The 15,961-nt window shown below is 46.6% G+C and overlaps 1 protein-coding gene across 1 annotated transcript in view; it reads left to right on the top strand.

Moving 5' to 3' along the window:
- Positions 1–431: 431 nt before the first annotated feature.
- LOC118573409 (protein THEMIS3-like) overlaps positions 432–15,961 on the top strand; it is a 39,737-nt gene continuing 24,207 nt past the window's right edge. The window contains exons 1-2 of the mRNA XM_036173701.1: positions 432–522; positions 1,680–1,814. Of these exons, the coding sequence (XP_036029594.1) occupies positions 432–522; positions 1,680–1,814 (226 nt within the window). The remainder of the gene's footprint in view (positions 523–1,679; positions 1,815–15,961) is intronic.

The following is a 15,961-nucleotide window of genomic DNA, read 5'->3' as shown; positions in this document are numbered from 1 at the left end:
CTAGTAACATGTCCCTCAGAAGGTAGTTGAAGGACCAGCAGGTATCATCTGGAGGCTTGCCAGACATGCAGATGACCAGACCCCACCTACAGAATCAGAGTCTGTGTTGTGATGGGATACTTGGTGATGTTGTACATAATGCTGCATGGGATACTTTAATCTAGAGGATACTCCCAATGGGCCAAGCGAGCCTTTCCAGAAATCATTCATACAAAACAAGTGCCTACCCTTCCAACCCTTGGACATTGAACTAATGAACTCTTTCTTCCTGGCAAGTTACTTACTTCCTCCTTCCCCCTATGACACATGGCTCACAGTCCAGGTCATGATCAGGTGGCTGATTACCTGCTCACAAGAGACTGCTTTTGCTGTCTGTCCACTGCCTTGAGCAGTGCTGGCATGTCCTGCAGGAGAAAAACAATTCCACGGTCATGGAGCAAGCTTGGGATTCTTACATCAATTCCTTAAATCAAAACTCCTTGCCCAGACAAGTGGAGGTGACTGATGGAAACTATTTCTCAGGTAGGAGAGAGAGATAGTGAATTCTGAGGTCAGGAGAAGCAAAAGCTGGCAAGTTCCAAAGATGTAGGCTTCCTACTCAGTCCTGGTTGCAAAGACTTCAGGGATAGGAGTGGGTTTGGGAGTCATGTTCTATGTAGATTATGTTGGGAGATGCTAGACTAATGGGATCAAGCATTGTTCTACCAGAATCCACTGCCTGGGGGAAAAAAAAAAAACTGCACTTACCTCATTTTAGCATACCATAACGTAGAGGAAAAAAACTCTTGTCTTTCCCAAGAAGGTGGAATATTGGAAAAGGCAGAGAAAATGTTCTGTTTATGGAGGACATATATTTACTTGCTAAAGTATTTTCCTTAGCCCTGGGCAGAATGAAATATACAGCCTAGCAAAGCTCCTTGCTATAGGTTGTCATATTTCTGCTGTTTGAAGGGTTGTTTTATTTATTTTTTTAACGTGACAGGTGGCTGGAAAAGGAGGGGGCAATTCACCAATATTGCCTAGGAAGGGGGAAAATGTTATTTTTTAGCAGTGAATATTTTTCACTCTGCTGAGAAATTACTGCAATTTGACACATGAAATCTAAGGCATAGATAAGCGTGAGCTTGAAAAATTGTCTTTTGTTGGCTTGATGATAACCAAAAAATCATGTCAATGCTCTAGGCATTTTCCCATGGTTAGCAAGCACTCCACCTGTGCATCAGAGAGCCATCTAGCACTTTCTCTTCATTGTTAGAACAGGGAAAATAGGACTTGCTGCTGGTAATGACTGGGGTGGCCATGCCGCCCAGGGGGCAAGGCAAATCATGATGGCTACTTCTGGAAAAAAATATTTCAAGCATTTTTAACTTTAAAGTGAATTATATATTCTGACATACTGAAGAGTCTGCCTCCATTAGAAGATGCAGAATTATCCAGTTAGTGGCCTTTGTCTTTTTTCTGTATTCATTGAGATGCCTCTGTTTATGTTTAATAATTGTATTAAATAATTGTGACGTTGCATTTAAAAATTGTACTTAAACTTTTACACGTTTTACTTAAAGCATTCATTTACCTGAAGAAATACAAATCTCTGGATGTAAGGTCAACCTTTAAGAGTTTTTTGGGTTTTTTTTGTTTTGTTTTGTTTCAATTTCCCATGGCAAATTGTTCTCTTTCAGGGTCTCTATACAACCTGTCGTTCTCCAAAGGGGATAGCATAACCGTGGTTGACCTCAAGCCGATCCATGTTAGAGCAGAAATGATGGATGGTGAGCAGACTCTGGGCATGATCACTATACCTCTTGGATACAAAGGTACAGTATGCAAAATGCTTCCTTTTCACTCTTGAGAATCTTGGCAGAACACAGGAATAGGAGGGAAGGAAGATCATGTTTGTCTAGTTGTGTCCAGTGGTGTCATGAAAGGAAGCCACCAGCTGGACCTTGGTGAGTTGGAAACTAAATAGGAAGTGGGCATTTTCTGGAGATCCTGCACAATCCTGCTCCTGGAACCCTGCTCCAGGACTCCTGATGGTGTTGACATCAGCCTGCAAAGCTCTTTTCCCCGAGTCAACGCCATGCCTGTTGGAGATGAGGGGTGAGGACACCTCTAGCTTTTCTCTCTTGTGCTGGATCAGGTTGTTACGTGTTCTCACGCAAGAGTAAACCCAATATTAGAAACTTCAGGCAAGACTGAGAAGCCACAGACATATACAGTGCCACCCAACAGGGAGGTTGTTTTGTTTTGCTTTTGAGACAGGAAGAAGAATAAAAATACTCACCTCTTATAACTAAAGGAGAGTCTATGAAATAAACAAGCCACAGTCTGAATTACTGTGGTGTCTACAGTAGGGTCAGTTAGGAAACACCAAGAGAAGAGAAGTGAGCAGGGTACAGAGGGTCGTGTCTACGCAGGTGGAGAAAGAGGAAGACAGAAGTATACGCATATGGCAGAGGTGCTCAGGATTTAAAAGACAAACAGAGAGTGGTTCTGCATGGACATCAAAGCTCAGAGCCCAGGTGCAATGCCTCTCACCTCCGCTGCCGAAATAGGGGTGATTCTGCCTGTGCTTTGGGGACACCACAGGGCCACTATGAAGGCCCTTGATAAATAATCTCTGGCCTTGAAATCTAGGGAGGATCCATAAAAGGTGCCAAGTTTGGTGCCAGAGCAGATGGTGCTAAGTTCTGAGCAAATGATCCAAAGGGCATGTTTAATGGCTTGTTTTATTAATAAAATGTTTGAATGTTGACTCGGTGGTTAAGGTCACTGGCTGTTCTTAGGACAGGGGTTTGGTTCCTAGCACTCACAGTGTATTCACAACCATCTGTAACTCCAGTTTCAGGGAACCCCATGCCCTCCTCTGATCTCCTTGGATCCTGCACAGGACATGGTGTACAGGCAAAACACCCATACATGTAAAATAATAGAAACAAATCAATCATTTAAAAAGATTTATCTAGGGGACTAGAAAGATTGCTCAGTGGTTAAGGGCACTGACTGCTCTCCCAAAGGACCCGGGTTCAAATCCCAGCACCCATATGGCAGCTAACAACTGTCTATAACTCAAAGATCTGACCTGCAGGCAAAACACCAATGCACATGAAATAAAAGCAAATAAAAAAAAAAATTTTAAGATTTATCTAAAAATATGTAAGGATACTGAAACTGTGGGTGCAGCAGTAACCACAGTATGCTCCAGCCATGAAGGAAGCTAGTAACCGCAGGATCCTGCCAGTAACCTCGAGTTCTAATCACAGTCCCAGAGGATCCTGTCTCTAGATGCGGACACACATTTCCCAGCTCTCCCAGAACACAAGTGAAGACGTTAAAGCATGAATTCCCTGGAAGAGAAGGATGAAAAATATCAGTCTTGCTATTCAGGGTTCTGGGAAAGCATTTCTGGGACCAGGATGAATTCGGAAGGAAGAAGTCTTCCCCAGAGCCCACATCCCCTAGCCCTGCCTATTGACGAAGTCCAAGCTGTCAGTCCACTCTGATATGCACGGCAGAATCCTTGCCTTTCTCTTCTCCACGAGCCCTTCTTCTCAGCTGAGGCCCAGAATGTTCTCACTGGACGCTATAGTTTAGCTTAAGTGTGGTGGCTTGGGTAGGGGATGTTGAGTACCTCCACCAGTTCTGACAACCAGAACCTCTGAGGACAGCCTCTGTGCGGGGAGCTGCAGCTGGCGGGTGATAGGGCCTCCAGGAAGCAGGCCTACCTGGAACCCATGGCCCTGCCTGCCCTCTCCACCACTACTGTGAACGGTGTGTAATGATAGGGCGGTGTGGGAAGCCTTGGCGGATTGAGCCAAGGTGCCCCTGTGGGTGAGGGAGACAGGGGCAGATGCAGCACTCAGATGCAGATGCGGCACTGGGGCGGAAAGTTACTCACACCCCAGGTACAGCATCCACGTGCAAGTTTATTATGAGAGAAGGGGGGGGGGGGGGAGAGACCAGGAGAAGGAGAGAGAGAGAGACATGAAGAGAGAAAAGAGAGGAGAGACAGAGACAGAGAGAGGAAGAAAGAGAAGAGAGAAAGAGAGGATGAGAGAGAGAGAAGGGAGGGAAAGCAGAGGTGTGCACACCTCGTGGCAAGGAAGGAAGGAAGGAGAAGAGAGAGGAATGGAGGGGTTTTTCCTTAAAGGAGGCTTTATGTCAGGATGCAGGGCGGGTTTCCAAGGGACGGGCCAGAATGCCAACACTACGGCCTGGTCTCCCCAGGAAGCAGGGACAGACACTGTCCTAACACACTGGACTCTGTTTGAGCAGCCAGAAGCTAATGCCTCTTGACTCAGGGATGTGGACTATGTCCCTGCCACTCAGATTCAAAGACCTGCTGCTGTAATATAAAAGGGAGGTGGAAGTCAGGTGGTGGTGGTGCACACCTTTAATCCCAGAACTCGGCAGGCAGAGGCAGGCGGATCTCTGAGTTCGAGGCCAGCCTGGTCTACAGAGCAAGATCTAGGACAGGGTCCAAAACTACATAGAGAAACCCTGTCTCAAAAAAAGTGTGTGTGTCAGGGGGTGGGGGACTCGCTGAGCTCTAAAGGGTTTACCAGAAGCAGGGGTGGCTCTCTCTGCAGGCTCAGGTGTGAGGTTGGCAGGAACAAGAAGGTGAGAGGATGCACTGGAGGACTAGAAAGCCCCGGGCCAGCCAGAGAGCAGGAAGAGCAGGCACATCAGCAAATGAGGGTGTCCTAGAGCTCTCCTAGTTGGGCTCGTGAGGAGGCACGGCTGGAATGCAGAATGGAGGCGCATATTTGCTTCTCTTATGCCTTCTGCTTGATGGCAGCAGGTAGGAGACATGGCTGACCTTTCAAGGTCTCTGCTTAAGAACCTGTGACTGCTTAGCCAGCTCACCAGGTCACTGATGGGCACACAGTGCTTTAAAAATTGCCCAGGGCGGTGTTCCCAGGACCAGTCAGGAGGCTCCTCAAGGGAAAACAGCTCCAAGAAGTTGAGTTTCAGGATGAAACGGTAAAGCTGTCGCTTTGACCTGGGCCTGTTTCAGATTTCAGCACAAAAGATGGAAGGGTCAGAGAGAGCAAAGGGCGGCCTTGGAGAAGGCCGGGTGGAGCTGGACACCTGGAGAGTTACTTCCTTCTCTCTGCATTCACTTCCTGATTAGCATTCTACCACGCCTCTCCATTAAGGGTGGCCCAGAGGGTCAGATTAATCAAAGTGGAGAACAGTCCTTTTTAAATTGCAATTACAAGCATTATTTATGTTTTGATATTCATCAATCACCATTCACTTCCCTTACTATTTTTATATTGTTTTGGTGACTGGAACAAACAAAATTTTCAAGGCCTTACAGGGTCAGTAGCCCCATGCTATAAGGGAGAAATGTTCTCACATTGTGATGAAGGGAGGGAGGAGAGCTGGCTGTGTGGTGGATATTAAAATTGAACAGGCAGTTCCTGAATAAGCAACATGTGATTTATGACTCAGAGCTAAAAGCTGGTGTTTTTAGTAAACCCGCCTGCAACAGGGGTCACTCACATCAGCACTGCATTTGGGGATTTGGTAAAGGAACACTTACTCATACAATGTGGCCATTCTGCCACATTGGGCATATCGGAGCTGTGGGGTGGGGACCACTGTGTTCAGTCCAGCTACATGGCATCTGTGTATACATTTGTGTATACATAGTGCTTTCTTCCTGGTTTCAATGCGTAGCATTTTTCCTTAGCATAGCAGAAAAGGGATACAGCTAACAACCATACTCACACCAGTTGAGATGGTACGTGCCAATGGCATCTATGGAAGAGGCAGAGACAGGAAGATCATGAGTTGGAGACCAACCTAGGCTACACCTTTTGGGCTCGAGAAATGGCTCAGTGGTCCGTAGTACTTGCTGCTCTTCCAGGGTACCCAAGTTCAGTTCCCAGAATCCATTTCAGGTGGCTTACAATCACTTGTAATGCCAGCTCCAGCTCCAGCTCCAGGGAGTCCGAGTCCTTCTTGTAGCCTCTCTTCAGGCACCTTCACACATATACACAAAAGAAAGAAAAAAAGAAAGAAAGAAAGAAAGAAAGAAAGAAAGAAAGAAAGAAAGAAAGGAAGGAAGGAAGGAAGGAAGGAAGGAAGGAAGGAAGGAAGGAAGGAAAGAGGAAGAGGAAAAGAAAAGAAAAGAGGAAAGAAAGATGGAAAAAAAGGAAGGAAGGAAATAACTTCATATTTTGAGCGTAAAAAAATAAGTTCAGTCGGAGGAAGGCAGACTCAAATATTTTTTAACATAAGACTTCCTAAACCCCGCAGGGTAAAGGAGGGATTGGTGTCAATATCCCTCCCATGGAGAGGAAGATCTTTAGATGCTCAAGTGCCTGCTATAAAATGGCACATCTGCATGTCATCTACACGTATCTTCACATCTATTTAAATCATTTCTAGAATACTTATAATATCTAGAGAAATGTAAATGTTATATAAGTAGTTGGTCTGGACAGATTCAGTACTGATTTGTTGTTTTGTTGTTTTTAGGACAGTCTCATTATGTAGCCCAGGTTGGCCTAGACCTCACTATCCTCCTGCCTTACCCTCCTGAATCAAAATCTTTCCCCAAATGTTTTTGGCCACGGCTGGTTCCATCTGAAGATAGAGAACCTGCAGGTAAAGAGGGCCAGCCATTCCGTTGACTTCTCTCATGCTGTTGTTCCAAGAGCTGGGCAAGGCAGTTATTAGGAATCTACACGATGTAAGGGTAGAAGTGATACAATTGAATTTTAAACAGTGGGCTGAGCATCAGAAAGGTCTGCTTTTGAATGTTAAGCTTTGTCATTTTTGGTTTGTGTCCTCGAGGGTGGAAATATTGATGGGAAGAAGACAGGCACATAAGTGCACATGCAGTATCCAGATACAGGCACATAGGTGCACAGTGCATGCAGCATCCAGACACACTGGTGTTTCCAGGCTCCTAACAGTTTCCTCTACAGCCTGAGTTGTCCCCATAAGCCCATTTCTCAGGCCCAGATCTCAGACCCTGAAGCTCCCTGAAGCCCAACACCAGAAGTCTCTGTGTCCTATTCCACAAGCTGGGAATACAGACATTTAGGGGTATAGTCTCTGCCTCCAGAAGGAGAAAACAGAGCCTCTATGGATAAGTCAGACTCAGCCAGAGTCTGCACTTACCTGCAAGGTTCTGCCTTGCCCTCGGACCAGGATGTGACCTGACTGAGACCCCTGTACAGCCACCTTCATCTTTCTGTCTCTATTGGAATGACATGTTTAAGTGTCCATCCTCCGCCCTTTACAAACCAGGTGTCAAGGGCCAATCTCAGACCTAACACTGTGGCTGGCAGTTCCAGATTCTCCATGTGTTGAGCTGAACCCAGGCATTCATAGGAATCAATTACTGAGTCCGCGAACACAGAGTCCAATTGTCATCCACCCGTTTGATTGCTTAGCTTCCTTCCAATTAGGAAAATGGATGATCTGCTGAAAATTGAATGAATGGTAGGATCAATACTTGTGAAATAATTTATTGCTTATCCACCCACATGGGCTCCCCTATTCTGGTCATTCCGGTAGCTGCATCTCAGATCCAGTTTGTTAACTTTACAGACAAAAATATTTTTCAACTCCAAATCCTATTTGACTGTCAAAGCCCCTGCCAGGATTCACAGCCGAGCAAAATACATTTTTCTGCTTACTCCCTGAACATGCTCTGTTTTGCTGTTAAGCCCAGAGAAGAGCTTCCTGGAGACTGCCGAGGATCTGAGGCTGACACCTGCATGCATTTCCCATTCAGAACAAAGCAAGGGAAACCAGCGTGGGATAAACGCACTTGCCATCCGAGTTAGCCCTACTTTAAAATGCCACAGTTCACAGAACAACATTGTCTAAAGCCTCGGGGATCCAGCCCAGCTCCTATGCAACCACAAGCAATTCTGCCCTGATTGCTGTAACCTAGATGGCCGTGCATTTTGCTGTATGGGGAGAAACTAATGAGATGGAGAGCTTTCTGGGATGGGAACCTGCTGGCCCACTGCCTAATGCACTGTGCCTGGGACCTCTGGGAGCCCACCTCCCGGATTGCCGACGTGCCTGGTTGCAGCAGAACATGCTTATGTGTCTGTCGGTGGCGATGGGATGTAAGTGGGCTGTAAAATGGAACAGCAGGTGAACGGAGAGCCTGCAGGGGAGCAGCTAAATGGTTTCTCCTCCCAGCACACCAGATATTGGCATCATCACTGAAATAGCATTTATCTGCCTGGAGTGCACATCAGGAATCCAGCCACGGAACCAAGACAGGAAGGCCACAGTTGGGGACTCAGAGGCAAGCAGCTTCGGGTCTGCCACTCATGTCAGGAGCTGGGAGCTAAGCCTTAGAAATATGAATCTTATAGCTGCTGAACTGTGTTATCACTAAAGTTATCAAGGTGAGTCCAGATGACTTAGAGGACCAGTGACCTGCTCTTCACTGAACGTGGTCATTGAAGTTCAAAGGGAAGAGACTAAAATAAACCAGAAGTCATTGACAGGAACATTTAGTCAGCTAAGTGAGGATCAAAGGGAAAATGGAGTTCAGGAGCTTAGAGAGCCAAGGAAGTCTCCCGTAAAGACTAGAATCTTCTGTCTTATGCACCCTGTCTGCTTCCTTGACAGAGGGCCCTACTTATGACAAGGGACTCCATCACAGCTGTGTTTTCCTCTGTGCCTCATTTGGCATGTCTTCCCATCCAGCAGAGCTCTCTGTTGGAACACGGTGGGCCAGCAACACTGAACAGAGTGAAAAGGGGTTAAACATCGAGTCCTCTCTGATTGCGCCACCAGCTCTTCCCAGAGAGAGTCCACGACGCTCCTTGGCTCTGTTCTAGTTACAGAATCCCAGGGGATACAATATGAAGCGTTCCCCCACCCCATCTCACTCATGTTTCTGTCTGCTGGGCTATAAGACACATAGAAAGCTGGGACACGCAATCATGACCAAAGTTGTGGCCGGTCCCATCTGGAGTGCCGGGGCTCAGTGACAGGATTCACTTGGCTTCGCAGATTTCAGTGCCAGGCTTCTGTGCACCCAGGTCTGTACCTCTGGCCTCTTCTCTAGGTACTATAACCTACAATACAAAGGCTTGCCCTTGACAACATGACTAAGAAAACAAACACAGTCCTCTGTGTAAGACAAGAAGTGGAACAATTCAGCCACCCTGGGCTCTGCTGAGAAACTGAGGCACCTGAAGGCTTGTGGTTGAGTCCAGAAACCCTTTTTCCAGGCTTTCCTGAATAGGAAAGCTCTCCATGAGTGTTATAAAGGACAGCTGCAGACCGAAGTTACACAGCCTCCCGCCTCAGCAACAGGCTCCTTCCAGCATTTGATGGAGGGTCTGGAGAGTTCTGCTCTCCCAGCCTTTTCCATGCCCCGGTTCCAGCATCCTGCCACGTTCAGGAATTCTGCTTCCTACATGAGCAATGCTTTGGTCATTGTGCTGGCTGGAGCAATGTTGGATCGTTCTCAGGAAAGAGCATTTGGAGTTCCAAGCCAGCCTCGGCAAGGAACTCACAGACAAGTAAAATTCACCCCTGCCCAGGCTCTCCTGGGGTCCTGCAGGCTTCGGGCCTCTTCTAATTACAGCTGAGAGAGGCTTTCCATGCACGATACTTCTTACCTGGAAAACCGAGACCATTCCTAAACCATCCGAGACCATTCCTAAACCATCTTGGAGGTACAATTATCGGGACTGTACACCGTCTTTGAGTGCATACTTGGTACAAGGTCCTAAGAGGGGGTTCAGTTGGCCATGTCTCTGGGTCCCATCAAGGACCTGTGATCAGCAGAGACACCAGGTGATGGTGACGTTGGTTGGACACAATAGGGAAGGTGTGATGCTTAAGTTTGACTATCAGCTTGAGGGAATTTACAGTGGCCTTGGAGAAACATCTCTGGGTCAGGCTGAGAGGGGTCATCTAGATTAGGTTAGCTGAGGTAGAAAGACCATAGACTCACAGGAACAAGAAACCAAGCTGAGCTCAGGTGTTCATGGCCCTGTGCTTCCTGATGCAATGTGACAACAAACTGCCTCACTCTCCTGCAGCTATGATGTCCTCACCAGGATTAGACTGTGCCTTCCATCTGTGAGCCAGAAGAAATCCTTCCTTTATTAATGTTCTTTTGTCCGAGTTTTTTTTTTTTTCATAGCAACAAAATGAGTAGCTCATACAGAAGGGATGTGCATGGCCAGGTTGGAGGAAGTAAGGCCTGCTTGGGGAACAGAGGGACTCATAGTGGGCCTCCTCCATCCCCTGGTGCTTGGCAACTTCCTGAATTAGGAAGCTGGCTACAACACAATGCCCATGAAGCAAGAAGATGAATCACAAAATCCTTTCACAGGAAATAAAATCCTGTTAGCTTCAGTTCTCAGGTGAACATGCAAAAACAAAAGAATAAATGTTTGCTGTATGAATTAATAGCTGTCCACGCCTTCATGCCTACATCCAACAAGAAACTTCTGTCAATACTTCCTTTGCCCTCCTGAGACTCAAATGTACTGATGTGAGTGAGAGTCAGCCTGGGGCAGCTCAGCGCAGCCCAGGGATAGGTGAGAAGTACCTTTATGACTCAGCAAAGTCACCTTGCTGCTGGCACTGTCACCCAGAAGAGCTGATGGTAACATGTGGGTGGATTTTGTGAGCCAGAAGTAAGCTGCTAACTCTTTTTTTGTTTGTTTGTTTGTTTCTTTTTTGGTTGTTTTTTTGTTTGTTTGTTTGTTTGTTTTTCGAGACAGGGTTTCTCTGTGTAGCTTTGCGCCTTTCCTGGATCTCGCTCGGTAGACCTGGCTGGCCTCGAACTCACAAAGATCGGCCTGCCTCTGCCTCCGGAGTGCTGGGATTAAAGGCATGTGCCACCACCGCCCGGCAGCTGCTAAATCTTTATGATGAAGGGCGAGGCTGTAGAAATCCTCACAGACTTTGCTTCGGGGATGTCTTGTTGCCCATCACTCTCCATATTCCTGTTTACCCCTTTATCACCCGCATCTATCCACCTCCATAGACAGTAAGGCAAGGTTCCCAGGTTCCTTAGGAGGCTGAGGTGAACAAGCACAATTCAAGTATACAGTGTAATGCCCAGGGCAGGAGGAGACCTCCCTAAATGAGCGCCTATCAGTCTGTGTCTAGAAAGGGAGACACCCTCTCCCATAGTCTAAGGAAGAGTGATTCAGAACCAGTGGTTTTCAAATACATCTTTCAAGAGGAAGATTCTTGCTATTCTGGTGGAGCCCAACTCAGTCTTCCCATGGTCATTTGAACCACAGGGATGATTCCATGTATGGGGCTGTCAGTTTGGGATTCCAGAAAGCGGAATTCAAGGATCCGGTGGATGGTGCCTCTTTGAAAGCCCATGAAGCTTGGTCACTACAGGGAGCCTGGATGGTCATCAGGAAAATCCTACAATGTACTTTTTTTTAATCTTTGCAGCTGAGGATCGAACCCAGAGCCTTGTGCTTGCTAGGCAAGTGCTCTACCACTGAGCTAAATCCCCAACCCCAATGTACTTTTGTATTTAAAAAAAATGTTCATTCTCTGCCCAGCTGATGTCCCCTTCCCTTCAGACTGGTTGCATAGGTCCACCACTCTCCCTCTGGCTTCAGTGAAGCTCCCCTTGAAGGTAACAATCACTTATTTGGGGTACTGATAGTTAACCAAAACTGGGAGCTTATTTTCTAAGACCCTTAGAAGAGCATAGTCATGTTTCTTCTTGAAGTCGTGTATTTTGGTCTATTCTAATATATCAGGAAGACGTTGTCTTAGTCAGGTTTTCTATGGCTACGACAAAACACCATGACCAAAAAGCAAGCTGGGAAGGAAAGGGTTGATTTGGCTTCCACTTCCAGATCATTGGAGGAAATCAGAACAGGAACTCAAGCAAGGCAGGAACCCAGATGCAGGATCTGATGCAGAGGCCATGGAGGGTGCTACTTACTGGCTTGTTTCCCCTACCTTGCTCAGCCTACTTCTTCATAGAACCCAGGACCTCCAGCCAAAGGATAATACCACCCACCATGGGCTGGGCCCTCCCCCATTGATCACTAGATGAGAAAATTTCATGGAGGCACTTCCTCAGCTGAGGCTCCTTCCTCTCTGATGACTCTAGCTTGTGTCAAGTTGACACACAAAACCAGCTAGTACAAACATCTATTAACTTGTTTCTATTGAAATTTTTCTCCTTTGTCATTGTGATTCACAGTAGTTAAGATATGGATGTGATCTAAATGTCCATGAATGGATGAGTGGGGGCAGATAAGTGATGGAATGTTATACTTCTTTTATAAAGATAAAAGTCTGACATTTCCAACAACATGGCTAGAATTGATAGACATTATGGTAAGTGAAATAAAGCAGTGAGATTTGGAAAGATCCATACTATACAGCCTCACTGATAAGTGGATCTAAAAGAGTGAGCGTGTAGAAACAGATGAGAACTGTGTGACTCCTGAGGCTGGAGAGAATGGGGAGGGCTGGGGGAAGGTGAGACACTAATCAAAGATAAAGTTTTTGTGACCTGCTGCACTGCATGCTGACCACAGTGGATAATGATGTCTTGGGTGTGTCAAAAAAATCACTGAAACAGATTTTAAACATGCCTGTCACAAAAACCAATGGATTGATGAAGTAACTGATACTTTAGCTGGCCTGATTGAATCTTCCTCCATAGTAAATTAGGGAACTGGCCCCATCTTAGAAAAGAGCATATTTGTACTATGAGTTTGTTCAAACATGGCCACGTAGGTCTACGTCAGTAATGGGATGAATAGGAGAGAGGTACTGGTCAGGGATCTTTCTAGAAGGGCAGCAAGAATGAACTGAGCATCGCTAGGACACTTACTTTGAAGATGAAGCCATGATTGAATTGTTGACTAAAGTAGATGACAGGAGTGTCATCAGGTTGTGTGAGCTGTTTTTCTTCACCACTGAACCCTCAGCTGCACTCAGCCTTTCTCCACAGGCGCCCTGCTCCCCAGCAGTAATGAAAACCTGACAGCTCTGCACTTAGGAATACATTTTCCTTCAGAGTCATCAGAAGGCTAGATTCATTAAACTAATCAGAGACTGGAAGCTGCGCCATTACATCTTCAAATCTGCAAGTTAGTCAGCGAAGGTGGCCCCTTCAGCCTCACTGCCATCGTCTTGAGAAACCAGGTTGAGCTGGAGGGCAAAAGCTACCCTCAAAGGCCGGGGAGAAACATATGTATCTGGATTAATCCAGAAGACAGTGAGTGCGGTTGTTTTTGGTTGTTCGGTTGGTTGGTTGGTTTTGTTTGGTTTTCCTAGCTAACTCCCTATAGGGTAGAACTTGGGAGTGTTGATGGATTGAATAACAAACAGGTGACCAGTGATGCTCACTGTTGAGAGATGTTGCCAAGGACAGCACAGCCAAAGGACTCCTCCCTCAGGTGGCACCCAGGAAGGCTAATTGGATCAGGGTTACAGCCAACCACACCAGCTGGCCCAGAGCATGGTCTCTGCTCCCACATCAAGGCAATGCCTTTAAACTCTTCTTTTTCCTGTCCTGGCATCATTGTGCCATTTACTGAAGACACTCTATGCTGGACACGCCTGTTGCCATCTCTCATTTCCTCATTGTTGATGATGGTTACAATTACCTTAGGAGGAAGCCAAGGCCATCCCCGGTCTTCCTCTGATGAACCCACAGGCTAAGACATTAGAAACAGAATGTTATTCTCTTTGGTACTGGCATTCCATCCTCATAGAGAAGGAAGCTGGAGCTGTATATGGTAGAGCTTGCTTACTTAGCAAGAAGAATGTATCTGTGACTTCTTTCAATTTGCCTTAGTATTTGACTCGGTTTCCATTCCTGTGGTTGTATGGGTCTTTATATTTTAGAGTTAATCTGGCATCTTAGATAGTTTAGACACACAGTTGAAGGCTCACAAGGCTGATGCATGATGATACCATCACATGCTCTACCTTTTTATAATATCTTCCAAACAAGGTTGAGAAAAGTCTTTAGACCACAATTTAATCCCTGTGAATGGCATTAAGTTAAATTAAGTCTGGGAAGAGGCACAATAATCTCTGATTTATAAATGGGGAGTTCTGATGTAAAGGGGATAAGTAGTAAGCAGCCTCCTCTTGCTGGCTCCTGCTAAGCTTCTGGTGCCCAAATGCTGAGTGCAGCAGACTCACTCACACACCCAGTGTGCACTGGAAGGAAAAAATGGGAGCTCCAGCCTTCCTTGGCTGAACAGATACCAGATTCATCCATTTCCCCAAAGTTCACTGCATCTCTTGTTAAACAGCTTCCATTATCCCGGCAAAATCCCTGCATCATGGTGGTGGGAGCATATGATACCAGGCATCATGGTGGTGGGAGCATGTGATACCAGGCACCATGGTGGTGGGAGCATGTGATACCAGGCATCATGGTGGTGGGAGCATGTGGCACCAGGCATCACGGTGGTGGGAGCATGTGGCACCAGGCATCACGGTGGGAGCATGTGGCACCAGGCATCACGGTGGGAGCATGTGGCACCAGGCACCAGGTGGGAGCATTGTCAGTAGAGGAGGCCACTCCGGGAGTCCCTCCCTCCCTTTCCTTAGCATGTGTGTTCCACCATCCCCATCCTACTTACAGCCTCTTATTCCTTCTTCTGTGGCCCCGTTGCCACTTCTAGGTGTCTACGGACATTCCAAGTTAAACAACTACAACTTCAAAGCCATCACCACATAGGACAGAACAAATAGTATTTGACTCTCTGGGCCTGGGTCACTTCATTCAGTATACTTTTCCAGTTTCATCTATTTTCCTGAAATTTTCATAATTTTCCTTTTCTTTACAGTTGGGTAAAATTCCACTGAGTATATGATGGTTCTTCATTACCCATCAGCTGGTAGATGTGTAGGCTAATTCCAATTCCTAGCTAATGTGACCAGAACAGTAATGGAGGTGGATATACAGGTATCTCTATGGTAAGATATAGAGTAAGATTTGTGTATGTGCCCAAATGTGGGATAGCTAGGTCATATGGTACCTTCCTTCTAGTTTGTTGAGAAATCTCTAGAGTGATTTTCCACATAGTCGCGCTAGTTCACACTCCCACCCACAGTGTGTAAGAGCCGCCTTTCTCCACATCCACACCAGCATATCTACTCTCGTCCTCCATGTCCTGAAAACAGATACTGCGATTCCCACAGAAATGGCAGCCTGGTGACTGGCAAGCAGGTAGTGAACACAGGGCAGGTACACTGGCCAGGGCATCATTTACATCCTGGGTGGAATAGAAGGGACATCAAATTGACAAGGACCATCAAGGGCTTTGGGGTGCACTCACTCCAAACACCTGGCCACAGTGGCTGGAGATAACATTTAGTGGTCCCAATCTGTGTGTGTTGAGTGGCTCTGGTGCGGCAGTGGAAACAGCAGAAAGTTGGACTGATGTAAGTCTGTCTGTGGTTCTGCTAAGCAAGGTGAGAATACATAAGGTCTCCTGAAGCAGGGGACCAAAGAAATAAGGGCGAGTCAAGATCTTTAGGGCAGTAGATGCTGTGATGGCTGTGCATCACAGTCCCTGGTGGGCTCTAAAAGCCTGTGGTGGCCTCACTCTGGAACACCTGATTTAATTAGGCTAAGGTGGAGCCTGGCTGGCTGCTAAGGCTCCCCAGGTGACTGTAATAAGCAGTCAGGGCTGAGCATAGCTCAAAGCTGCTCCTCTCAAGTGTGGTCCCCGGGCAACATCCCTGAGTATTTGGTAGAAATGTGCTTTCCTGTGCCCACAGGACGGCTCACTCAGAACGCTATGTACTTGAGCATGCCCTCTAGAAGACTCCAACACATCCTAAGGTTTGAGGACCATCAGGCTTAAACTATGAAATGTAAGTTATTGAGAGCTGAAGGGAAGGGAGGTGTAGTGTTAAAAGTGAGGATGTTGCAGGGACAGCTGGATTTGGAGTCTAGGGAACTGTGGCGGTGCAGAGCTGACTCGATGATGTGGGGTTTGCA

This window comes from Onychomys torridus, chromosome 23 (assembly GCF_903995425.1).
Source record: "Onychomys torridus chromosome 23, mOncTor1.1, whole genome shotgun sequence".
In the NCBI taxonomy this organism is placed as follows: domain Eukaryota; kingdom Metazoa; phylum Chordata; class Mammalia; order Rodentia; family Cricetidae; genus Onychomys; species Onychomys torridus.
Note: the sequence above shows the minus strand (reverse complement) of the source record. Positions and strands in the feature narration are given on the sequence as shown.